The sequence below is a fragment of the Myodes glareolus genome, chromosome 24 (assembly GCF_982192425.1).
Source record: "Myodes glareolus chromosome 24, mMyoGla1.1, whole genome shotgun sequence".
Classification (NCBI taxonomy): domain Eukaryota; kingdom Metazoa; phylum Chordata; class Mammalia; order Rodentia; family Cricetidae; genus Myodes; species Myodes glareolus.
The window spans coordinates 9,202,818-9,222,845 of NC_142049.1; the positions used below are offsets into that span (position 1 = coordinate 9,202,818).

General features: G+C 44.4%; 1 protein-coding gene across 29 annotated transcripts in view; it reads left to right on the forward strand.

Annotated features, from left to right (window-relative positions):
* The window catches only part of Dlg2 (discs large MAGUK scaffold protein 2), a 1,777,227-nt gene that overhangs the window by 1,699,879 nt on the left and 57,320 nt on the right, over window positions 1–20,028 (forward strand). For 16 of the 29 annotated variants that reach the window (XM_085683006.2, XM_085682999.2, XM_085683000.2 and 13 more), the window contains 3 exons: window positions 14,016–14,192; window positions 18,906–18,981; window positions 19,492–19,557. In XM_085683006.2, the coding sequence (XP_085539132.1) occupies window positions 14,016–14,192; window positions 18,906–18,981; window positions 19,492–19,557 (319 nt within the window). The remainder of the gene's footprint in view (window positions 1–14,015; window positions 14,193–18,905; window positions 18,982–19,491; window positions 19,558–20,028) is intronic. The other 13 variants (XM_085683002.2, XM_085683004.2, XM_085683005.2 and 10 more) reach the window with 1 other exon arrangement.

Genomic DNA, 20,028 nt, shown 5'->3' on the forward strand with positions numbered 1-20,028 from the left:
TTGCGACATTTACGAAATAATTCCTGTAAAATTAAAAATAATTAAGGAATTTCTAAGACAAGTGAAATTCTAACTATCATTTTTCCTCCAGTGCTTGGGTTGTAAATTATTTCCCTTTTACTATGCTTAATATGCTGTACCACTGGACGCGGCTTGGGATCTTGCAGAGCAGGACATACGACTAACCCAGGAAAAGTAACAGTCACAAGGGCTGGTCACCCTCAGCATTCAGAATAGGCAAACTTTAGTTTCCTCTACAGATCCTTCAAGTGTCTACTGTTGTATTTAACAGACTTTACATATAATTAATTGATCTGCCTGCAGTACTGTCTTGCCAACTAGATTCCTAAAGTGAGCACAGACAAACTGCTATCTGCTGTCTTTATCTTTAACACTGGGCACACTTTAAGATAAGTAAGAAGCCCTTACTAACTCCTGGGAGCAAGATGGAAACACAGAGCCCAAGGAGAATGGGCAATGGGCCGAGGCCAGCTCCGTGGTAGTTCCCAGACAGCTGTTATAGTCGCTGTGTGAAAGCACACTGCAAAGCAAAGAATGGGAATCGTGGCTTCACTCTAAGAACTGATGATTAGAGTTGTGGATCTTTCTAGTTCAAATGGTCAACAGCCGGGGGTCAGTTCAACAGCCCAAATTCTTCTCCCCTCTGCTTTCTCATCTAGACATTGCCTCTAGCACCGTCTCGGCTTGCCTACCACTAGGTGTGGACTTTTCTAGGAACACCTAACATAGTCCAGTTCCTCTCACATTTTTCTGTCTAGTTTTCTCACATCTGTCAGAGCTGATGGACCAACTTCATGGTGGTTTTCCCAGCTGTGTCCTATTCACATCTGAGCCTCGAGTAACATGGGAAAAGTCTAAGCAGAATCCTCTCATTCCTTGCCTCTCTGGTAGAACCGTTCATCTGTCAAATTGCTGTCAGCCCTTATACGTGATTCAGCAGCTGACATGCCTGTAGTTTCCTCCCTGAACCCATCTCTTCTTCCCTAGAAGTGTGACAGCTTTCTAGCATGATTTCTCTTCTTCCTTCTCCTGCTTGTCAACACAGATAGCCTCTCAACAGACCACACGCAGCCAATACCTACTGAACTGATGTCTGTGGAGTGGTTGTGTGCTCCCCTAGCGATGACTAATCACATTCCACCCTTCTTTGTTCCTGTAATTAGAACTCTGAAGTTACCACAATTTTTCTAACTGTCTCAAGAAGCCCTTGTTAAATTTTCCCAAAATATGCTCCAAGGAGAATTCCCGTCAAGCTTTCATTTTGAAAGCCAAGTGGACGTCTGTGAGTTTCCAAAAGACTTGGAGATGACAGGGCACCAATAGAAGGAAGTGTTCATCATTTCAAGTTTCTGGAAACAGAAGCTCTGGCATGAACGTTTCTGGGCTTTGATTTAATGACAACCAGAATTCCTCACAGGGGCCTTAGGGCTACTGAGCACCAGGAGCAAGAACAAGCCAGGAGCTATCTTTCACTCTGTCCAGTCAGTACTGCAGATGTTTTTCTAGAAATATTTTTTGAAGAAGAAGCAGTGGTTTATTCTGGCAGCGAAGTTTTGAAACTTGCACATGAACTTTTGTAGCGTGCCAAAGCAATTTTCCGAACCTCCACTGGTCCTGGCCCTCTGAACCTGCCCCACCCCAGCCCAGAGTAGGGTTCATTTTTCTCCCCATATATATTCGTACATTACTTATCCATCTGAGTTTTATGAGGTGTTATACTGGTAATTATCTCTTCCCCAACTGCCATCCTGTAAAATCCATAATGACATTGTTTTTTTGTATTCACCTCCATATCCCCCTGCCCCCGCAACACCAAGCATTGTGCTTGACATGCAATGGATGTTAGCTGGATAAATTTGAAAGCATGATCATGTGACTTCCCACATCGAAAAGTGAGGCAACACTAGCTGCCTCCACAGCCCCCACACTGGGCGGTCTGATCACTTTCTCCCCTGGAAAGAAAACACCATCCGCTCCTCTGTTCTGAGTTCCCCTGGCTTTTCCTGCTAGGAGAACCATGAGCACCAGACCTGGCACTTAATCAGAGGTGGGTGAATAGTCCACAAATCAATATTTAAACAGTGAACAGCAGGAAGGAATCATTGTTATGTTCCCCAATAGTCGATTTTAGTAGAGTTGCCTGTGCGGGTACACGTTATTATTGTAGCTTATCGTGTGTCTGTACACCAAGCCCCTTGTGTGAGTTTTACACAAGTTGCCTCAGCACCACCATTGTCTAGCTCACAGGATTAGCCTGATTTGCAAACTAGGAAACAGAACTTAAGGACCTTTGCCCCAGCTGCAGAGCGGGTGAGTGGTGGATGACAGAACTGGGAAGCATCCCTAGTCCCAGCTGGCATTTCTTGTTACTGTGTCCCAGAGAACAGAGTAGTTGGTCAATGTGTTACTGAAGGAATGGGTGGGTGATTGACACTGGGCAAATGGTCTTACCCGTTAGTACCAACGTTAAAATATTCTGCTATTGGAAAAATACTAATCATGTTTACATACACAATAAATAAATGTATATATGCTAATTTTCTGAATTTTGTTAGTTCTTATTTGCTTTTAAATTTCTGAGATATTTGGAAATCTCGATTGCATCCAATTAACTGGAGCCATTGCATAAAATTGATAGCAAGCAAAACTCAGAGCACCACACAGCCGTGAGCCTCTTGGCTCTTCGCCACTTTTGAAGTCACTGAGGAAAGGACCCAGTGTCTTAAAAACAATTATGCATACAAAGAAGAGATAATGAAGTGATCTACGCCATCCACAACCCAACAGCAGCAGCAGCAGCAGCAAGCACCAGCACATGCGTACGCTTTGTTTCAGATGCTGCTGTGGGCTCTCCTCCCACGTCTCATTAAGCGTTCTAAACTGTGAGATGCTTTCTTCTGTGCTCACTAGATGTCGGTGGTCCCTGACAGCAATATCCACCTTCTGTGTCAGCAAGAAAGTAAAAAATTTTGTCAGTTAAATTATGAGAGGGTATTGATGGTTAAACAACCTCCCTTTAGGTGTTAACATGAAAGCAGGCAGGAAAATGAATGTAAAAACACTGGTGGCTTCTAATTTCACTTTACAGATGAGAGAATCACAGGAGACCCAAGGAAATGAAGCACTTTTCCCCAGGTCACCTGGGTTGGGCTCTTATTTCAATTCAACTCAGCCCTCCTTTGGTGGAAGACTACAGAGATGCGTGGTACTGCTCCCCAGACTCCTGTGGAGACTCTAGAAGGGAAAACACACTTAGTAGCAAGGAAACTAAAATGCAACCCGTAAGAGCAAGAGTAAAATCAGATGCAGAGTAGCCCACTAACAGAGAGTGGGGGAGAAATGTTTTCTAGATAGGCAGACCCAGTAGGATTTCTAGAAAAGTTATGCATGTTTGAACTGACTGAAATTTGCATAGTGATTTAGACACACACACACACACACGCACACGCACACATACGCACACATAGATATTACATATCTATAAAGTATCAGTCAGTGCTTCTACTTCCTCACAATGTTAAAAATGGTTGACTGAAAAAAGATATCCACGATTGCTGTTCAAGTTGTGGTAGGGTATCTGAGATAAGAAAAAGGGGTGTTTGGTGCCCAGCCCAGATGAATGCGTCAGACTGAGAGCGGCCCAGAGAAGAGGCCCGAGTTCTCAGGAATGTAAGTCACTATTACTGCTGAGGTTCTCACGGGATCCCAGGCCCGAGGCTGTAGAGTAGGGCAAGATGTGGCCACCTTACTGCGAGATGGGGTGAGAGGCCCCCTCCTTCAAAGTTTCCCAGCATCCAAGAGGGTTTCCTGCTCTGCAATTGTGCAGTAGCCCCATGTTCTTCTGTCATAGTCTGCTGGACTCAACTGAACTGCATCTAAGACCTTGGTCTGGCTGCTCCCCCTCATTGGGGCAATTTCTCCTCAGATGCCCATATGATCCATTTCTGTTCCTCTCTCAAACCTTGACTCAGGTGTCTCCTCGACAAGTCTATCTTGATCATGACCTTAAATGCAAGGTTCACTGCTGCTGTCCACCCCACAGACCCCAGCTGCCACGCTCTATGTCTAACTTGCAATATTTCCCACCTTTAGCCTGGGTTTTTATGTTTATTATTTTGCCCATTTCCCTCCGTTAAAATGTAAATTCTATCAGGCCAGGATTTTTAATATTTTTCTTTACTTACTCTTCTCAAGGTCCCAGAACCGTCATTGTTTCATGCCCAACATTTTCTGAACGAGTAGCCAAATGAATGCGCCTTTGTTACCCACATTCCCAGCCTTACATAAGGTTCCAAAGGCTGGAATCGAGCTGCTGGTTCATTTCTGAGTTCGCAGCAAAGCCAGCAGTGCCTAAGGTGCTTATGAGGTATAATCTAAAAATTGCCACGCTTACTATTCAAATGTACACTTAATGTATATTCATATTTCCACACACGGAAACTTGCTTATGTTCTGAAACCCAGTGTGCTTACCTGGGTGAGGATGGAACCACCATGTCCTCTCTTTTCGGCCCTGTGTGTTAGGTGATAATGGAAGCTTTGCTTGTGAGATGTGGAGTTGGAAAGTTGTCTAACTTCAGGGCTTCTCCTGTCACAATGGAGCTTGTGGTTCCTATCTAGTGTTCTGAAAACAAAGCAAAACAATAAAACCTTCCTGCAGTGTAACAAAACCAATACTGGGGAACATTGAAAGATTGCCCAGCCACCTGGCATTGTGATGAGTGGGCATTTCCTTCCTTACTCCAGGAATTACCCCTACAACGCAGCTCTTTGAGGCACTCATATCAAATGCTCTTGGGTTTCTTCCTTCCCTACTTGGTGCATTATTTTGGAAAGTGAACCTTAGCCACCCTCTCATCTGTGGCTAGTCAGTAACAAACAGCAATAGCAGAGGTGCATGTGCCTTGTTGTTGCTCCAGTTAGCAACACTAGGCCCAAGAGCTGGGATTCGCAAGGCAGAGGCAGCCTAGAGTCGAGCATTCGTATACACACATCTGTAAGTGTTTATGTACTTTTTACAGGGCCCCTTGAACACGGGTGTTTATCCTTTGCTGTTTATTTTCATAAGATCAAGCATAGGTTTCAGTGATTGACTAAAAATTACACAGCTGCGTAAAACAGCTAAAGGTACTATTTGAATCTCAAGGCTCCAAAGTCTCTGTTTCATAATAAATGGTCCAGATACTGACTGAGATGCTTGAGTGTTAGTCATTCAGTGAGCAGTGCCGACCTGTCTTCCAGGAACATTTCTTTTTCTCCATTCCAAACTTTTAAGTTAGCGATACCCTGACAGAAGCTGGCCTCCCTTTTTAGCTCGGGTCAGAGGTAAAGGGCTGCAAATGAGGCTCTCTCAGCCCCTTGAAGTAATTTCGTCACTGTGAGTACCTCCATCCCCAACACAGCAGCCCAGAAGATGAGAAGTCTTAGAACTATTCATGTTCCCCTTTCCTGCACTTTAGTTTATGAATCTCTGGTTGATGATATTTGGGAGACAATGAGAGTGGTTTTAAGACAACTGAGCTGTACAACCCTGAAAACCGGAACACCATCCGCCGCGGTCTAAGGAGTTCTACCCTTGGACAGATTCAGGTCTGTTTACGCCTTCCTAGGCTGGGTTTGGGAGACTTGTCATTCAGGCCTGGAGTGTAAATTAATCTGACAGGTGCCGGGACACCTTGAGAGAGAAGGCAGGCTGAAGGGGGCCCAGTCCCCAAAGACTCTGCTAATAAGAAAGTTGTCTGCAATGATCGACAAGCAGGACCCCATGCATGGGAACTATATTCACACCGAGTCCCTACGGAAATCAGTTCACAGGAGATCCAAGAGAGGAGAGAGAGGATTGACAAAGGGACCCATGCATGGGAACTACATTCACACTGAGTCCCTAAGGAAATCAACAGCACTGGAGCTCCAAGGGAGGGAAGACAAATAAATAGTTGTCACCCCTGGAAGCAATGGTGGTGTCCAAATTATAATCAAAATGTGACGATTCCAGGGAGGGCTTGCCTGTAAGGACTTCAGAGCCCCCTCAGATCTATCTTCAGTCATGACCATAGCTGCTTGATTCCTAGGTACAGCAGAAATTGATGTTTTCCCAATCTGCTCCAACCCTAGAAATAGTCTGGTGGGTTGGGAATATCTGTCTCTAACGAGTATGAACCGCCTTGTAAGGCCCTAAAGATCACATGGCATGGGGATGTTTGGCACCATAGTCTGACACATCATGAAATTTCCCTTTTGCACCAGCAGAACAATGCCTTCATTTTGAGTCACAGACAAATAAATGCCCTGGCCTGTCATGGCATAAGGCTTACCACAGGACTTGGCCATAACTTAATGAGCACTGTCATTTTAGGCCGTGCACCCTTTGTAAGGGTTGACAGATGAATTTGTTCCCAGCCACGAAGACTGATTCGCGTGTGGCTTCCACCACCCTCTTCACGAAATGCTTGTGGATGTGAAAGTGGATGAGGAAATAAAAGGCTACCAGAGCAAATCACCCACAAGACTGCGTAGATCACTGTTCCTCGGGATGTTTGAAGGAAGGACCATATGCCTCTCTTGACCATAGGACAATCAGAAGGCAGTCATGGAGCATGCTTGCTCATGGTTTCTTTAAAAAGACAGGGTAATTCTTGCTGGAAACCTCCCAGGTCCGCCTTGCCTGCTGTTTTTAGCTGGCTCTGCTGTTGCAGGGAAAACTGTGGAATTCTGGGAATTTCCCTGTGAAAAGTGATGTTGAAAACAGCTTAGATGATGTAAGATTCCCTGTTACCCACATTTGCATAAGCAAGCATATGCAAAGAGTAAGAATTACAATGAGAAGTGAGGAAAATGTTCGGAGGCTGACAGATAGTATAGTTGGGATCTCAGATCCCAAAGCTCAAGTCAAAGAAAAACTTGACCCTCTGCATAGCAGTGCTTAGAGGTGTGGCATTTGGATCAAGAGAGCTCTGATATCATTAATGGATGATTTCATCAATGGAATCATAATGGAAATGCATTATTGGTAAGTGGTAGACATTCCAGGAAGCGGAAGTCACTAGTATCATACCCTAAAATGGTATATATTACCTCTGGCCCCTCCTTCAGTTGGTCTCTGCTTCCTAGCCACCATGAGATGGACTGAGTTCTCTTCACCATATACTCTCAGCATTGATATTCCCTTTTAGACAAGCCTACCATGATGCAGCCAAATAATGTAAACTAAAACCTTAGAGGCTCTTAGTGACAACTCACAACCCCTCTTTACGTTGTTTGCCTTGGGTGTGTCACCTGGTGATGGAGAACTAGCTCAGAGAAGGAAGTGACACAGGACTAATTGATTCCTGTAACGCAAACACGGCCTTGTGAGATGCACATTAACACTAGCTGCGTGGAAGGTACCTCGTCTTGTGGGACGAAGGCTTTAAAAATGACAAATACAGAGAGTTATTGGTTCTGCTCCTCCTCCTCCTTTATTATATGCAAGCTATAGCACAAGGAAGGCAGGAGAGCAAGTTTACAAGGTGGGATTGTGCTGAACCCTGTTCCCCTCTCTGCACTCAATTCATTTCTGCTTCCATTCATTATTCCCTCTATGCTTTTGAAACACCATTTATTTGGTTTTTGGTTTTTTCGAGACAGGCTTTCTCCATGTAGCTTCGGTGCCTATCCTGGAACTAGCTCTTGTAGACTAGGCTGACCTCGAACTCACAGAAATCTGCCTGCCTCTGCCTCCCGAGTGCTGGGATTAAAGGAGTGTGCCACCACCTGGTGAAACACTCTTAATTATCTGCCTGAGTAAGTAAATGATTGTTTTTAAGATGGGGGGAAGCAGATGGTAATTTCTGATTTTTAAAATAAGCAACTAAAGGTCAAATCTCCCTGCTTCAAGCTATTCTCTGCCCCCCCCCAACTCCAGCAGGAAAGCATTTGGAGAAAGTTTACTATGTATGCATTTTTATATCACGCATGAAAGACACTGTCACCCATTGCTTTTGATGAAGTTAAGAAATAGCCATCCACTCTTCTCCACAGGGAAGAGGTGAGAGAGGTAAAGGAACTCTTGGCTAAAAGTGGTCCTGAAGGCTCCCTGTGTTATCTCGTTGAGACCCAACTCACGCTGATAATTCCCTCAGTGACAGCCTTTGAGAAAGAGGTAACCTGGCGTAAGCGTGTCACTTTAGTAGAACATCTGTGCCGCTTCGCCCTGTCCACAGCGACTTACCTTCGTGTTAAAATGGAACATCTCCATTCATAACAGGCAGCGTGGGAAGGACTGGGCAGACAGCAGACTTTATCCATTTTGTTGCTTTGGTTCTCTTGTTCCACAGAAGGGTGAGAGACGGGTTTCCTCTAATCAAGCAGAGGCCTCCCTTTCAAAGGACTCAGGAAATTGAGTTGAAACACCCTGTTTCTTGAGCCCTAAAGTTGTCATGGAAACAACAACTTCTCAGGTCTCAACAAGTTCACAGCACAGAAGGGAATACTGCCGAGTCACTCCTTCCTTTGTAAAGGCTTTTTTTTTTTTTTTTTTGCAGGAACTCTGCTCAGGCTGGCTCTGAGAGAGACAGACTTGCAATAGCTACTGACCCAGGGCAGGAGGCAAAAGTCATTCCCCGTGTAGATTTTTAATGTAGGCTGCCCCAGAGGGATCAAGGGCAGAGTGCTTGGCAACATTAGAGGAGGAAAAGTCTGCTCCCTCTGTGCTTCAGCTTCCTAAAATGAAGCCAAACACATGTTGCTTTCATGAAGCTTTATAAGAACTCGATCAAGAGTAGAAACAATCATCTGGATGTTAGTGGAGATGAAATGATATAAAGTATGTTACATATGACCAAGTGATCCTAGGCATTCAGAGTGTCATTAGCATGGCTTAATACTTGTTTTTATTCCAGAGAATCAGTAATGGGCGAGAGGGCCATCAGACAGGCAGCTCGTCTTTACTCCCTGCTCCTCATCTTCATCTAAAAAGGATGCTGCTTTTAGTGCCTCATATTAGTTCCACGTGGCTGCTGTAACAAACGTTCTTCTTCCACCATCAGACCCTCATTTCCGTCCTCGTGTCGATCTGAGCTCTTTGTTGATTTCCCTTCATTTTCAAGGACTCCTGTGATCAGGCCGAGACCCTGGGATGGTAGGCACATCTATCTGTGTGTCCCCTCTGCCACATACCTTTCTAATGCTGATACCCTTTAGTACAGGTCCTCATTTTGTGGTAGCCCCCAAGCAAAAAATTATTCCATTGCTACTTCACAACTGTAACTTTGCTACTGTTCAGAACTGTAATGTAAATATTTGATATGGAAGATATATGATATATGACCTCCACGAAAAGGTTATTGGACCTCCCAAGGGACCACAACCCACAGGTTGAGAACCATTGTTCTAGAGGCTACCACAGGAACATTTGGGGGAGGGGGAGGGGGAGCCATTTCTGTTCCTACCGCAATCAACCTTGTGTCTCCCATTGATTCTTTTTCCACAGAACCGCAGGACGCTCTCCCACTAACGCTTCTACCGTTTCCTAGTTTGCAGTAACACTCTCTCACACCCGACATCTCCCAAGCCCAGAATTCCATGAGAAATCTGCCTGTTCACGGTCTCGTCTTAATGTCTTTCTTTCTGCTGGTATTTGTTCAAAGCAATGCAGGCTTTTTCTGCTGTGCACCTCATCATTCTTCCAGCCTCTTGCCAGTGTTCAGTTCCAGAGTGGTTTATAGGTACGGGTTATTCAGTACCCTGAGTCTGGCCAAAATAGTTTTGTGGTTGCCATCACAATTTATTTTACATCTCATAATTTAAAGCAACACCACTGCCTTGAGTTACAGTTCTGCAGGTCTTTGCAGGATCAAAGGAAGCTGTCTGCAGGCTGCACCCACTATGAGGCCGGAGGAGAGACTCTACTCTCCACTCGTTTTGGTTGTTGGCAGAATCTAATTCCTTAACACAGTCAAGTTGTACTTATGAGGCATCTCTCTGGCCCTCTCTTAGGCTCTCCTCCTCCACTGGTAAGGGCTCATGTGATTAAATCAAGCACACTTGGGTAATCCAGGGAAATCCCCCCAAGTGACAGCCTTAGACTTAACCCCATTTATAAGTATCTTCAGCCATACCATGCAACAGATTCCCAAAGCTGTGGGGATGAAGGTACAGCCATTCTGAAGCTTTATTAGGGATATTATTCTTGCTACCACAAGCTTTATAATCTGGGGACACAACACATAGTTTCTCCCTTTTCTGGCACCGTGTCTGGCAGTCTCACCAGTTTCCTCATTCTTTGCTTTCCTAGCCTAAAAGAGATGGAGAAAACATCAGCCCTGTCCTAACTGTGACCTGTGGCCATAGTCTAAGCTCTAGAAGAAAGCGTATGGATTTGGGTTTGGGTTTGGGTGAGGTCTGCTTGCAACAGAAAGAACACATGGGTTGGTACAGTGGGAGACTCAGTTTTAAAGCCCATCTCCCCTCTACACATAGTTCATATCTCTTCTGACATTAGATTATTATGAGGTATTACTTCTATCCTCATCAATAATGTCCTCATCAACCTTATGTCCTCATCAAAAATCAAAGGCAAATATGTATATAGCAGAAAGAACTGAGTGTGTACCTGCAGACGACCCTCTGAAATCTAACCCACGGTGTCACCATAAATGTTGTCATCAAGCCATGGGCTCCTTGGGAATACTGTGTTCTCCACACCATTCTTATCAGAAGTCCCTCGAATTCTAAGGTTGGTAGCACGTGCTTTGATTCAGAAACATATCTACATTTGAGCCCTGGTTCTGCCCCAGGTTTTTTCATTTTAGCTCCTTGTGTCTTATTTCCTTATGAGACAAATGCTTTCATGGTGTGCCGGCTGTCAGAAATTAACAAGGACAACTTAGTCGTCATCCTGTTGCCGTAGCTCTTCAACATCCTATGAAATTAATGCATCATTATTTGCCTTTACTTACTGAAAAAAAAAATAGTTGTCTATGGTTAAATGGCCATCCTTCTAAGAGATTAGGTGACATGTCACAGGTCACCCAGGAATAATAATAATATAACATTGGAATAGTAGAATCAGGGCCACAGCCAGGTCTCTTCTGCCCCAGAAGATGGGCATATGAAATATGTGCTGTCTTGCCTACCTAGTAGCTTGAGCAAGGCAGGGAAGATAGAGTGCCTAGCGTACGTATAGTTGGGTACTTCATAAGCACTGCTCCATTGGTTACCCTGATACTCTGCAGCTACCATGAACAGCCACAAGGACGAGACAGTAGCGGCTTCACTCTTTCCTTCCTAGACTTTCCCATTTTGCAGAGGCACAGCGAACTGCATTTCAGGAGGGGCAGGAGGGATGAGAAAACCATTGCATTATTTGTGTCAAATTCCACTTGTCTTAATGGACTTGTTAAAAGCACCCCAGTGGCAAGTGTGAGTCTTAATGGAGTTTTATAAAAGCCATTGTGATGAATTAGCACATGAGGCAAATTAAAAACAGCTTATCGCTTCTTAAATTAGGTGATGAGGCACTGTACCATTTTCCCCAGATGTGTGGATCCATTAATATCCAAAGGAGACAGAAACTGAAATGTGTCAGATGCTGGCTTTTAGGAACCTGACAATCCCGAATCAGTGTGATCCTAGAGGGGGCAGATTGGACAAGATAACTGAATTCCTCAGGCAGAGCCAGGTCTACTGCCTCGGGCAGAAGCAGCAAACTGCCCTTTGGAAACTCTTGGGAAAGGATGGCACACGGGAGACTGTCTGACCTGGAGAGAATGGCTGGAAATAATCGCCACATTCCTTATGACATTATGAGGGCAGTGAGATGTGAGGAAAGGGGGCTTGCAGTCGTCACATGGAACATTCTAGAAGCGCATATTACGGACTTGCCTTGGGTCCAGAAGACAGAGAAGGGCTCTTAAGGTGTCTTTTCACACAGTATGGAAGACAGATATGTTCTGGAAGCCATGAGGCTCTGACTTATGTCGTTGAGTACTTGTGACAACAGGTCGTAGGTGCTGTCTGCAGGGTGAATTGTTGGAGACTCGGCATGGAGGGTTTGTGCTGGGATCTGCCTGGAGCCACCACAGCTGTCCCCAGACTAAGCAATACTGTCAGAACAGAACAACCACGTGAAGTACTATGTCCAAAACTAGTGGGGATCTTTCCAAAATCTAAGTTCCTAAATATCACCTAAAGGACACCTTTGCCATGGGCCTTTTTAAGGACAATTGTCTTAACACAAGCATGATAATTTTGCTTTTCTTTCCCACAAAGTGCAATCGGTAGAGAGAAATCTAGGAGAGAGGGGGGATTACTTCATACATGCAGTTAGCCAACGTATGCAATACACTGTAGTGCATGCTTTATGCACATTGCTTCATAGGATTTACCCACACAGCTCAGTAATGGAGCCAGTACCCATCACTGCCTACCATATGTAAGCAGCTGGAACCTATGAAACAGAAATAGCTTGGCTTGGTAACCAGTGGGGCCATTAAGGCACCGTAGGAACAGGGCACGGCCCCAGTAGTTCTTCATTATAATTCCTTCTGCTAGGTAGCTCCTACCGCATGCTAGATGTTGCCTGTGTTGCTCCCATTATGGGAAGGTAGCTGTGCACTGAACACATTCGGCTCTGGAGTGTGAGCTGATTTCTATCTTGTCACACAATACTTCCCATCAGCAAGAGCAGTGTCTGTCCTCCCCCACCCCCACATTTCTGGGATGGGGCTTTGTGTGAGTCCCTGATAAAGAAGATGCAGATGGTCAAGGAAGCAGTCATTTATTCTAGGCACTCAGACCAAAAGACTCTCCAAATTACATCACTTAGGGATACTGGAAATGGCTGTATTGTAAGTAATTCGGCTCCTATAATATTTGAGGATTAAGTGCTATCTTCAGCGCTTTTTGGTTACCATGACAGCAGATGCGACATGTCTTTGACAGAGAAGGAAAGGCAGGGGGAAGGAAGGAAAAGAGCCAGGGTTGACCCTAATGATTTTAGAAAATTCTACTCTCCAAATCTACGCTGTTTTACATGCATGGTGGTTATAATGTAAAGAAGGTCTCAGAGCGGAATGAAAGGAATTCATAAGGAGGTGGTAGAGTCTTCTCCTGGGAAACCTTTGACACTGTGTATGGTGGGTTTTAAGATGGGGGATATGTCAAAAAATAGACAGTATAGTACATGCAATAAATTGTCACATCTTTATGGCTTCAACTGTCCTATTCACTGCGTTCATGCTGCTTCTCACTCAGGCGCCAAACCAGTCTTAGAAAGTGCAGTGCATTCGGCCCTAGCCAGGGCTCAGACAAGCCCCTTCCGTGGCAACAGAGGATTCCAATTCAGAGTGATGAGCGCGGTGATGAGGCAGGCCTGGATTTCATAGAAGCAAAAGGAGCTGTGATATTGTTCAAATGTAAACACGGATCTTTCTGCCCTGCATTTTACATTTTAAGCATTCATTCAGGTCATTACAGTAACTCTTCAGGCACCCAGGATCAGTGTTGACTCAATATTCCATTGTTGGGGGGAGTCGGTCACTCTGGGTAGGCATTTCTCATTTTCCCCACTTTTGTTCTATTTCAAAGGAAGGTGTCTATAAGTCAGTATGCTGAGGGGAATTTATCTCTAGCACAGAGAACTTAAGAAAGATAACCATGGTTTTCTTCATTTATTTTTCATTTGTACAGTGTGGTTCTAGTAGAAAAAAAAAGTATTTCAATTGGGTAATAAACTGAGGGCCTAGGCTCTCGTTATTGTCTGTTACATGTGATGGTCGCCACAAAAGAGAAGAAGGACTCTACTTATAGGGACCTATCGGCCGCCCCTGCAACTAGCAAAGGAAAAGCAAGAAGTAACCTCAGTGTAGGACCAAAAATAAAAACTGTGTAGCACAATCCAGGGAAACATTGCAGGAGATGTTGGAGCCCCCCGGCAAGAGCTGAAACTCCAAAGCCCGAGTTTTAAATCAACACCATCAGCTTCCTAACCATGCCATCTTTTGTCCTCTCTTTCAGAGCCATGTTTGACTATGACAAGAGCAAAGACAGTGGGCTGCCTAGCCAAGGACTTAGTTTTAAATACGGAGACATCCTGCATGTCATCAATGCCTCTGATGATGAGTGGTGGCAAGCCAGAAGGGTCATACTGGATGGGGACAGTGAGGAGATGGGCGTCATTCCCAGCAAGCGGAGGTAAGGGTGCCTTCTTTCTCCTTCCCTCCATCCCCCCTCTCTTGTGTGCGTGCGTGTGTGCGCGTGCGTGTGTGTGTGTGTGTGTGTGTGTGTGTTAGCTATCTAGGGAGTGGAAATGCAGGGAGGGGAGGATGGGAAGACTGCACACAAGATGACTACTTAGGTGTGATAGGCATTCTACAGGAAAATTGTCGGTGGTGACAGGTGACAAGAATAAAAATTTCTCATTCTCTGCATGTTAGGATTTTACCAAAATTGGTGAGTGTGATGAGGCAGGGAGGGAAGGGAAAGAGCAGCCTCCACGCTTCTCCTAGACTCTGCCTTATGAGCCTGCTCGCCCATTCGCACCTGATGCACTGATTCTGTGGCTCAGCATTGACAAGGAAATTTTTACAGAAAAGCCAAATATAAAAAGGCAGCGACGTATCGCACTAAGGCCCAGATGCTGGAGCCGTGGACTGTCCTGTAGCTGGGTGGACAGATACCTCATCCTGCTTTAGGTAGTCTTGTTCCCCATCCCAGCATTCCCTTCAGCTGCTCAGATTTTTCATCTATGTATTTCTTAGGCATATCAAGCCCTCCTCTTTCAAATGCTTCCTTAATTCTGTTTTTGCAAGGCAGAAATAATACTCATGTGAGTCAACTCAACCATATATATTAGCATCCACTTATCACCACCATTAGGAATTCCCTTCTCACGAATGTCCTTCTGGCACAAGACATGGTCTATGAAACAAACATTGACTATATCAAAGCCAAAGTCAGTCAGCGGTGCAGCATAAAGTTGGGGGAGGGGCCATGAGCGTCCACGCCTAGCTGAGGAGGACGAGATGGCTGTGCGGGGTTGGGGCGTTAGTTTCCGTTGGAGGTGTCATCCCTCGCAGGATGACCAGTGGATGACTCCATCCCCACACATATGGGCATTGCTAACTGGACTCAGTGGGTGAGAGACAGAAGGTGAGGGGACGGAGAACAGACCTGAAGCTGGAAGGAGGAAGAGGAAGAGGAGAAAGATGGACGGAAAATCCACTCCTCAGCCTCTTGTTTCCAGTTCTTCACATCCCCACCACTTCTCCCTCCCAGCTGTGTGTAGGCTCTGTGTAATCCACTGAGTTCCTGAAGTCCCGAAGCAGCGATTCTTAATATTACTTCATTGATGTGTTTGTGAATCTTCATGTAAAAAAAAAAAATAGTCAGGACGACCTGTGTTCCGGGTGCTCAGATTCAGTTACCAAAGCTGTCTGAGGAGCTGTTCTTGGGAGAGCTGTCACGTTCAGTTGGTCCAAGGGATAGGGGCTGAGTGGAGGGACAGAATCTACCAGAAACAGCTTACAGCTCATTTTCAAGAAAGCATTCTTCTCATTGAAATCGCCCAGCGATGCTCTAGACTACGCAGGATGACATGAAAGGGCCTCAGACTTTAGATGGGAGGATCGAGCCAGGAAATGGTGCAGAGCTTCTCAACCGCAGGCTCATGTGATTCTAACCATCATGTCGACAGTCATTCGTTCAATCAAGTGTGCACCACTTCCCCCAAGACACAGCCCTCTCCCAAACAATTTTCCACTTGCTGCTGACCATCCTTGAATTGGTTTTTTCATATTTTGAAAGAAGCAATCTTTTTTTTAACTAAAGGAAACCATCTTACCGGCCATACAACCGCCGCCCTGCTGCCCTGAGCAAGGGCTTTGTACAAGTGCCGCCACATTCATATGGACTTGCACTCTTTTGCTTACAGTGGGGAGGATCTGGGAGACTTGGGAGAAGGGAAACCATAATCAGAATACATTGTGTGAAAAATCTATTTCCAATTTAAAAATATTAGGACACCACAGTGGTGGATAGGTGTGTGTGTGTGTGTGCACTTATGCGTGTCTGACTATATTCTTTGTAAACAGAGATTTAAGTGATGACCCCACTAAAACTGGTCTATTAAGATCACTTAATAATAGTGAAAGGGTGACCCCAGAAATCTGTTAGGAAGTGTGAACTGCTCTGCTCAAGTAATCCTTAGGTTAGAATACTGCTTTGAGCCCTGCTTCACGCATGCTTGTGGCTTCTGTGGGTCTGTGCAGGATTGATTGCCATTCTCCGGTCAAATCACCGTGCATGCCCCACGTGCTGCAGTCATGGCAGCGGGATGAAGCACTGCTTCCGTCGTTAGTCAAATCCATGCAAAGGAGTCAGAATAAAATTAAAGGCTCTAATACGGTTCTAGGAAAATCTGAGGTGGTGAATAAGAATGACCATTTGAGCTTCAACTTAACAGGGAGACAGGCTGGCTGAGTAGCTCTGAGCTGGCTTCTTCCCAATGAACTGCTTCTACCTAGCAGTTTCTCCCCAGCCTTTCTGGCTCTCCTGACAATCGTTATGTGTTGGGTGGATGCAAGGCAGAATTCTCAACACGGGTTTCTCCCCGGGGAATATGTTGCTTTAATGTCTGATGTTAGATGGGAAAGGTTTTGTCCAGCCCTTTCCACCCAAATATTTCCTTCTGCCACTGGCATCAATGTGTTCTGAGACCTTGCTCTGTAGCTATAGAAACCCAGCTCCTTGGTGATTCAGTTGGAAACACAAAAGAGCTCTCGGTTAGGAAGTCGCCTGCTGCTAATTACAGAGCTATGAATAACTTAGACTTCATCAGCCATTAAGTTTCTATAGATTTGGGATTATTTTTCTCTCGCTTGCTCTTTTCTTTCCCATGAAAGAAAAAAAAATGGAATTAAAGCCAGCCAGATTTAAACAAAATCATGTCAGAGCAGCCTACCGGATAGTATTTTTGTACTGGAGACCTGCTGTAATATTCTGCTGAGGGTTACGTGCACTTGGACCAGAAAACTACACAAACTTTCAAATCAATATAAAGTGTTTAAAGATGGGAATCAAGATGTAACTTCCAGAGATAAAATTCAGTGCTGTTGTGGGGAGCAGGCAATAAAAACACTTTACTGCAGAGACTTGGAAAAGTCAAGGAAACACATAGATTCCTCTTTCTCAAATTTAGCTTAAAACAGGAGCTAATCAAATTTTATTTTCCTGGAAATTTCTTAAGCCCTGTCTTTCATATCTGAATTATCCTTCCCTTCATTGATATTGCCTGGGTTATGGCAAGAGTTTGTGCCCATACCCCAATCTTCTCTTTTTCCTGCCCTTCCAAAATTCTCTTCCACTGCACCAGGACCCTTTTCCTAAGATACTAGCTGGAAGGGCTCAAGAGATAACTCGATGGCCAAGGGTGTTAGCGGTTTTGCAGAGGACCAGAGTTCAGGGTTCAGTACCCAAGTCCATGGGACGCAATACCCTCTTCTAGCTTCTACAAGTCTTGCATACACATGAGCCTAACTACATGCACACACATACATATCTACATAAATAAAATAAATCTTTAAACCCCTAGTTTGATTATACCACCTTCCTCATTTATGCCTTGTTACTACTGCCCAAGTCCTTGAGTGGCTCAGAGGGAAAGAAGGAGGAGTTTGCGTCCTCATGTGGATGCTCATGAGTGTGTGGATGCATGCATGAGCATCATTTCCTAAGCCCCTCCCCTTTTTTAAGACAAGGCCTCGCTTTGGCCTAGAATTCACAAAGCAGGCTGAACTTACTACCCAGCCTGTCCTAAAATCCATCGATCCCTGTCTCTTCTAGGATTATAAACTCATGCCCAGCTTTTTACATGGCTTCAAACTTGGGTCCTTGTCATAAACAAGGACTTTATCAACTGAGCTTTCTCCCAAGCCATATGTTTAAAAAAAAAAAAAATTTGTGATTTCACGTAGGTCAGTCAGGCTAGCCTTGAACCCATATATGATTTTGACTTTGAATTCCTCATCCTGTCGTCTCTACCATCTAAGTGGTAGGTTTCAGATGTGTGTCAGTATGCCTGGCCCCCAACATCCTAGGAAACTCCACAACTTCACCCAGCCTCCACTCATCCTGTGTGGACCCCATGGTGCCGTCCTTTGGGTTCCTGGCTTGGTAGAGACTGGAATGCTTGCTCACCTTTTCCTACTGACAAGCTCTTTCTCACTCTCTAGCTTCAGATGGACTGTGGTCCCCTTCCGAGTACCACAGCAACACTAACAACCCCCACGCCCCCAGGTGATGCTAGGAATGTTTGTCTGTCTCTGTTCCTGCTGAGAGCATATCATGATGGATACGCATTACAACCTTGCTGTAAATGTTTCCTTTCTTTATTCCTACATCTTTGGTTAATAACATGGCAAAGGCTCCTTTAGTGGCGGGGAAAATAATGGTGCTGCCAAAACAACAGAAGGACATTAGACTCCTTGAAGGAACATTCTAGGGTGCATGAAACATACTGGTTGCCAAGTGAAGCTAACAGTGTAATACTGCTCTTTAATAGAGTAGGAGGGAGGAGGGGGGCTTGTTTGTTTCTACTCTACGCATCTGTGATTTCCTGAAATAGAGTCTTGTTGATCCATAAGCATTTCCATACTCTTATCTGTTACTTTCAAATATTAGGACTGTCAATACATGTAAGGCAAAATTTTACAGGGTCATATTAGAAGTTTAGACAATTTTTACCAAGTTTTTCATTTTTTAAAATCCTTCCCAAGGGAACAAAACATTCTCAACCATGTTTTATTTGAGTTGTAGGGAAAAGAGGAAGAAGTGCACTTTACTTAATGAGGAACTTAATCATAAATGCCTTGCCACTCAATTGTTTTTTTTTTTTTTCCTTTCCATTAGAGTGGAAAGAAAGGAGCGTGCCCGGTTGAAGACAGTGAAGTTCAATGCAAAACCTGGCGTGATTGACTCGAAAGGGGTAGGTACAAAATTATGGAAGCATTAATTTCTCTCAGTTATTGTAGATTCAGTGACAATTAACATTCAGGCTTTAATAGTGCCACTAGACACAAGAACACTGACCTACATGTATTGCTAAAGTAATGCCATTTCTGATAAAGTGGGTTTGTTTTGTGGATGTTAACTGCTGGGACAAAGCCAGTGATGATGAAAGTGCTGTGTTGACTACTGAAGATGGTAAAACATAGTCTAGATGTTTTCCTTAAATGTTCTGAAAGGTCACATTTCATAGACAGTATCTACCCATCTGATAATGTATCTAGTTTGACACACATTATACACATAAGACTGTAGTCACAGAAATACAGACATGGGTCAGTTAAGTGAATATGTAGATTGTTGTGACAGACACGGGAGAGAATTAACAACAAAATCCTACCAAGATTAACACTCATGTGCACATCTCCTCTTAGCCCAGGCTTTACTGGCAGAGAATTCACTCTCATATGACTTTCCCACTTAAATTTAGAGTTGGGCAGCTGTCACCTCCATCGGTTCGGGAAATTTCATCACTCCATCAAGAAATCCTGTCGAGGTTAGCAATCATTTCCCATCCCTCGGCCTTCCTTCCCCACCCGACCACAGTCAGTAACCTACTTTGTCTTTATAGACATGTCCGTGAATACCTCATATAAATGGAATGTGCCCTTTTGTGACTGCTGATTTCACATCGCAATATTTTTTAAGTTGTGTTTATAGTGTTTCATGAATAAATAAAAAAGTGCTTCATTTCTTTTATTGCCATATAAAATTCTATTGTATGGCCATACCACATTTAGCACGTCCATTCACCAAATGACAGACCTTTGCAGTATTCCCAGTCTTTAGCTACTGCGGGTAATACTAGCAGGACAGTTTGTATTAAGATTTTGATCCGCATGTCTTTACTTTCATTGATTATACAGAGCAGCAAAGTCGCTGGTTCCTTCAGCAACATGATGGCTGTGGTGCACATGTTAGGAACTGCCAGGCGGTTACACAGTGGCCATGACACTTCACATTTCTC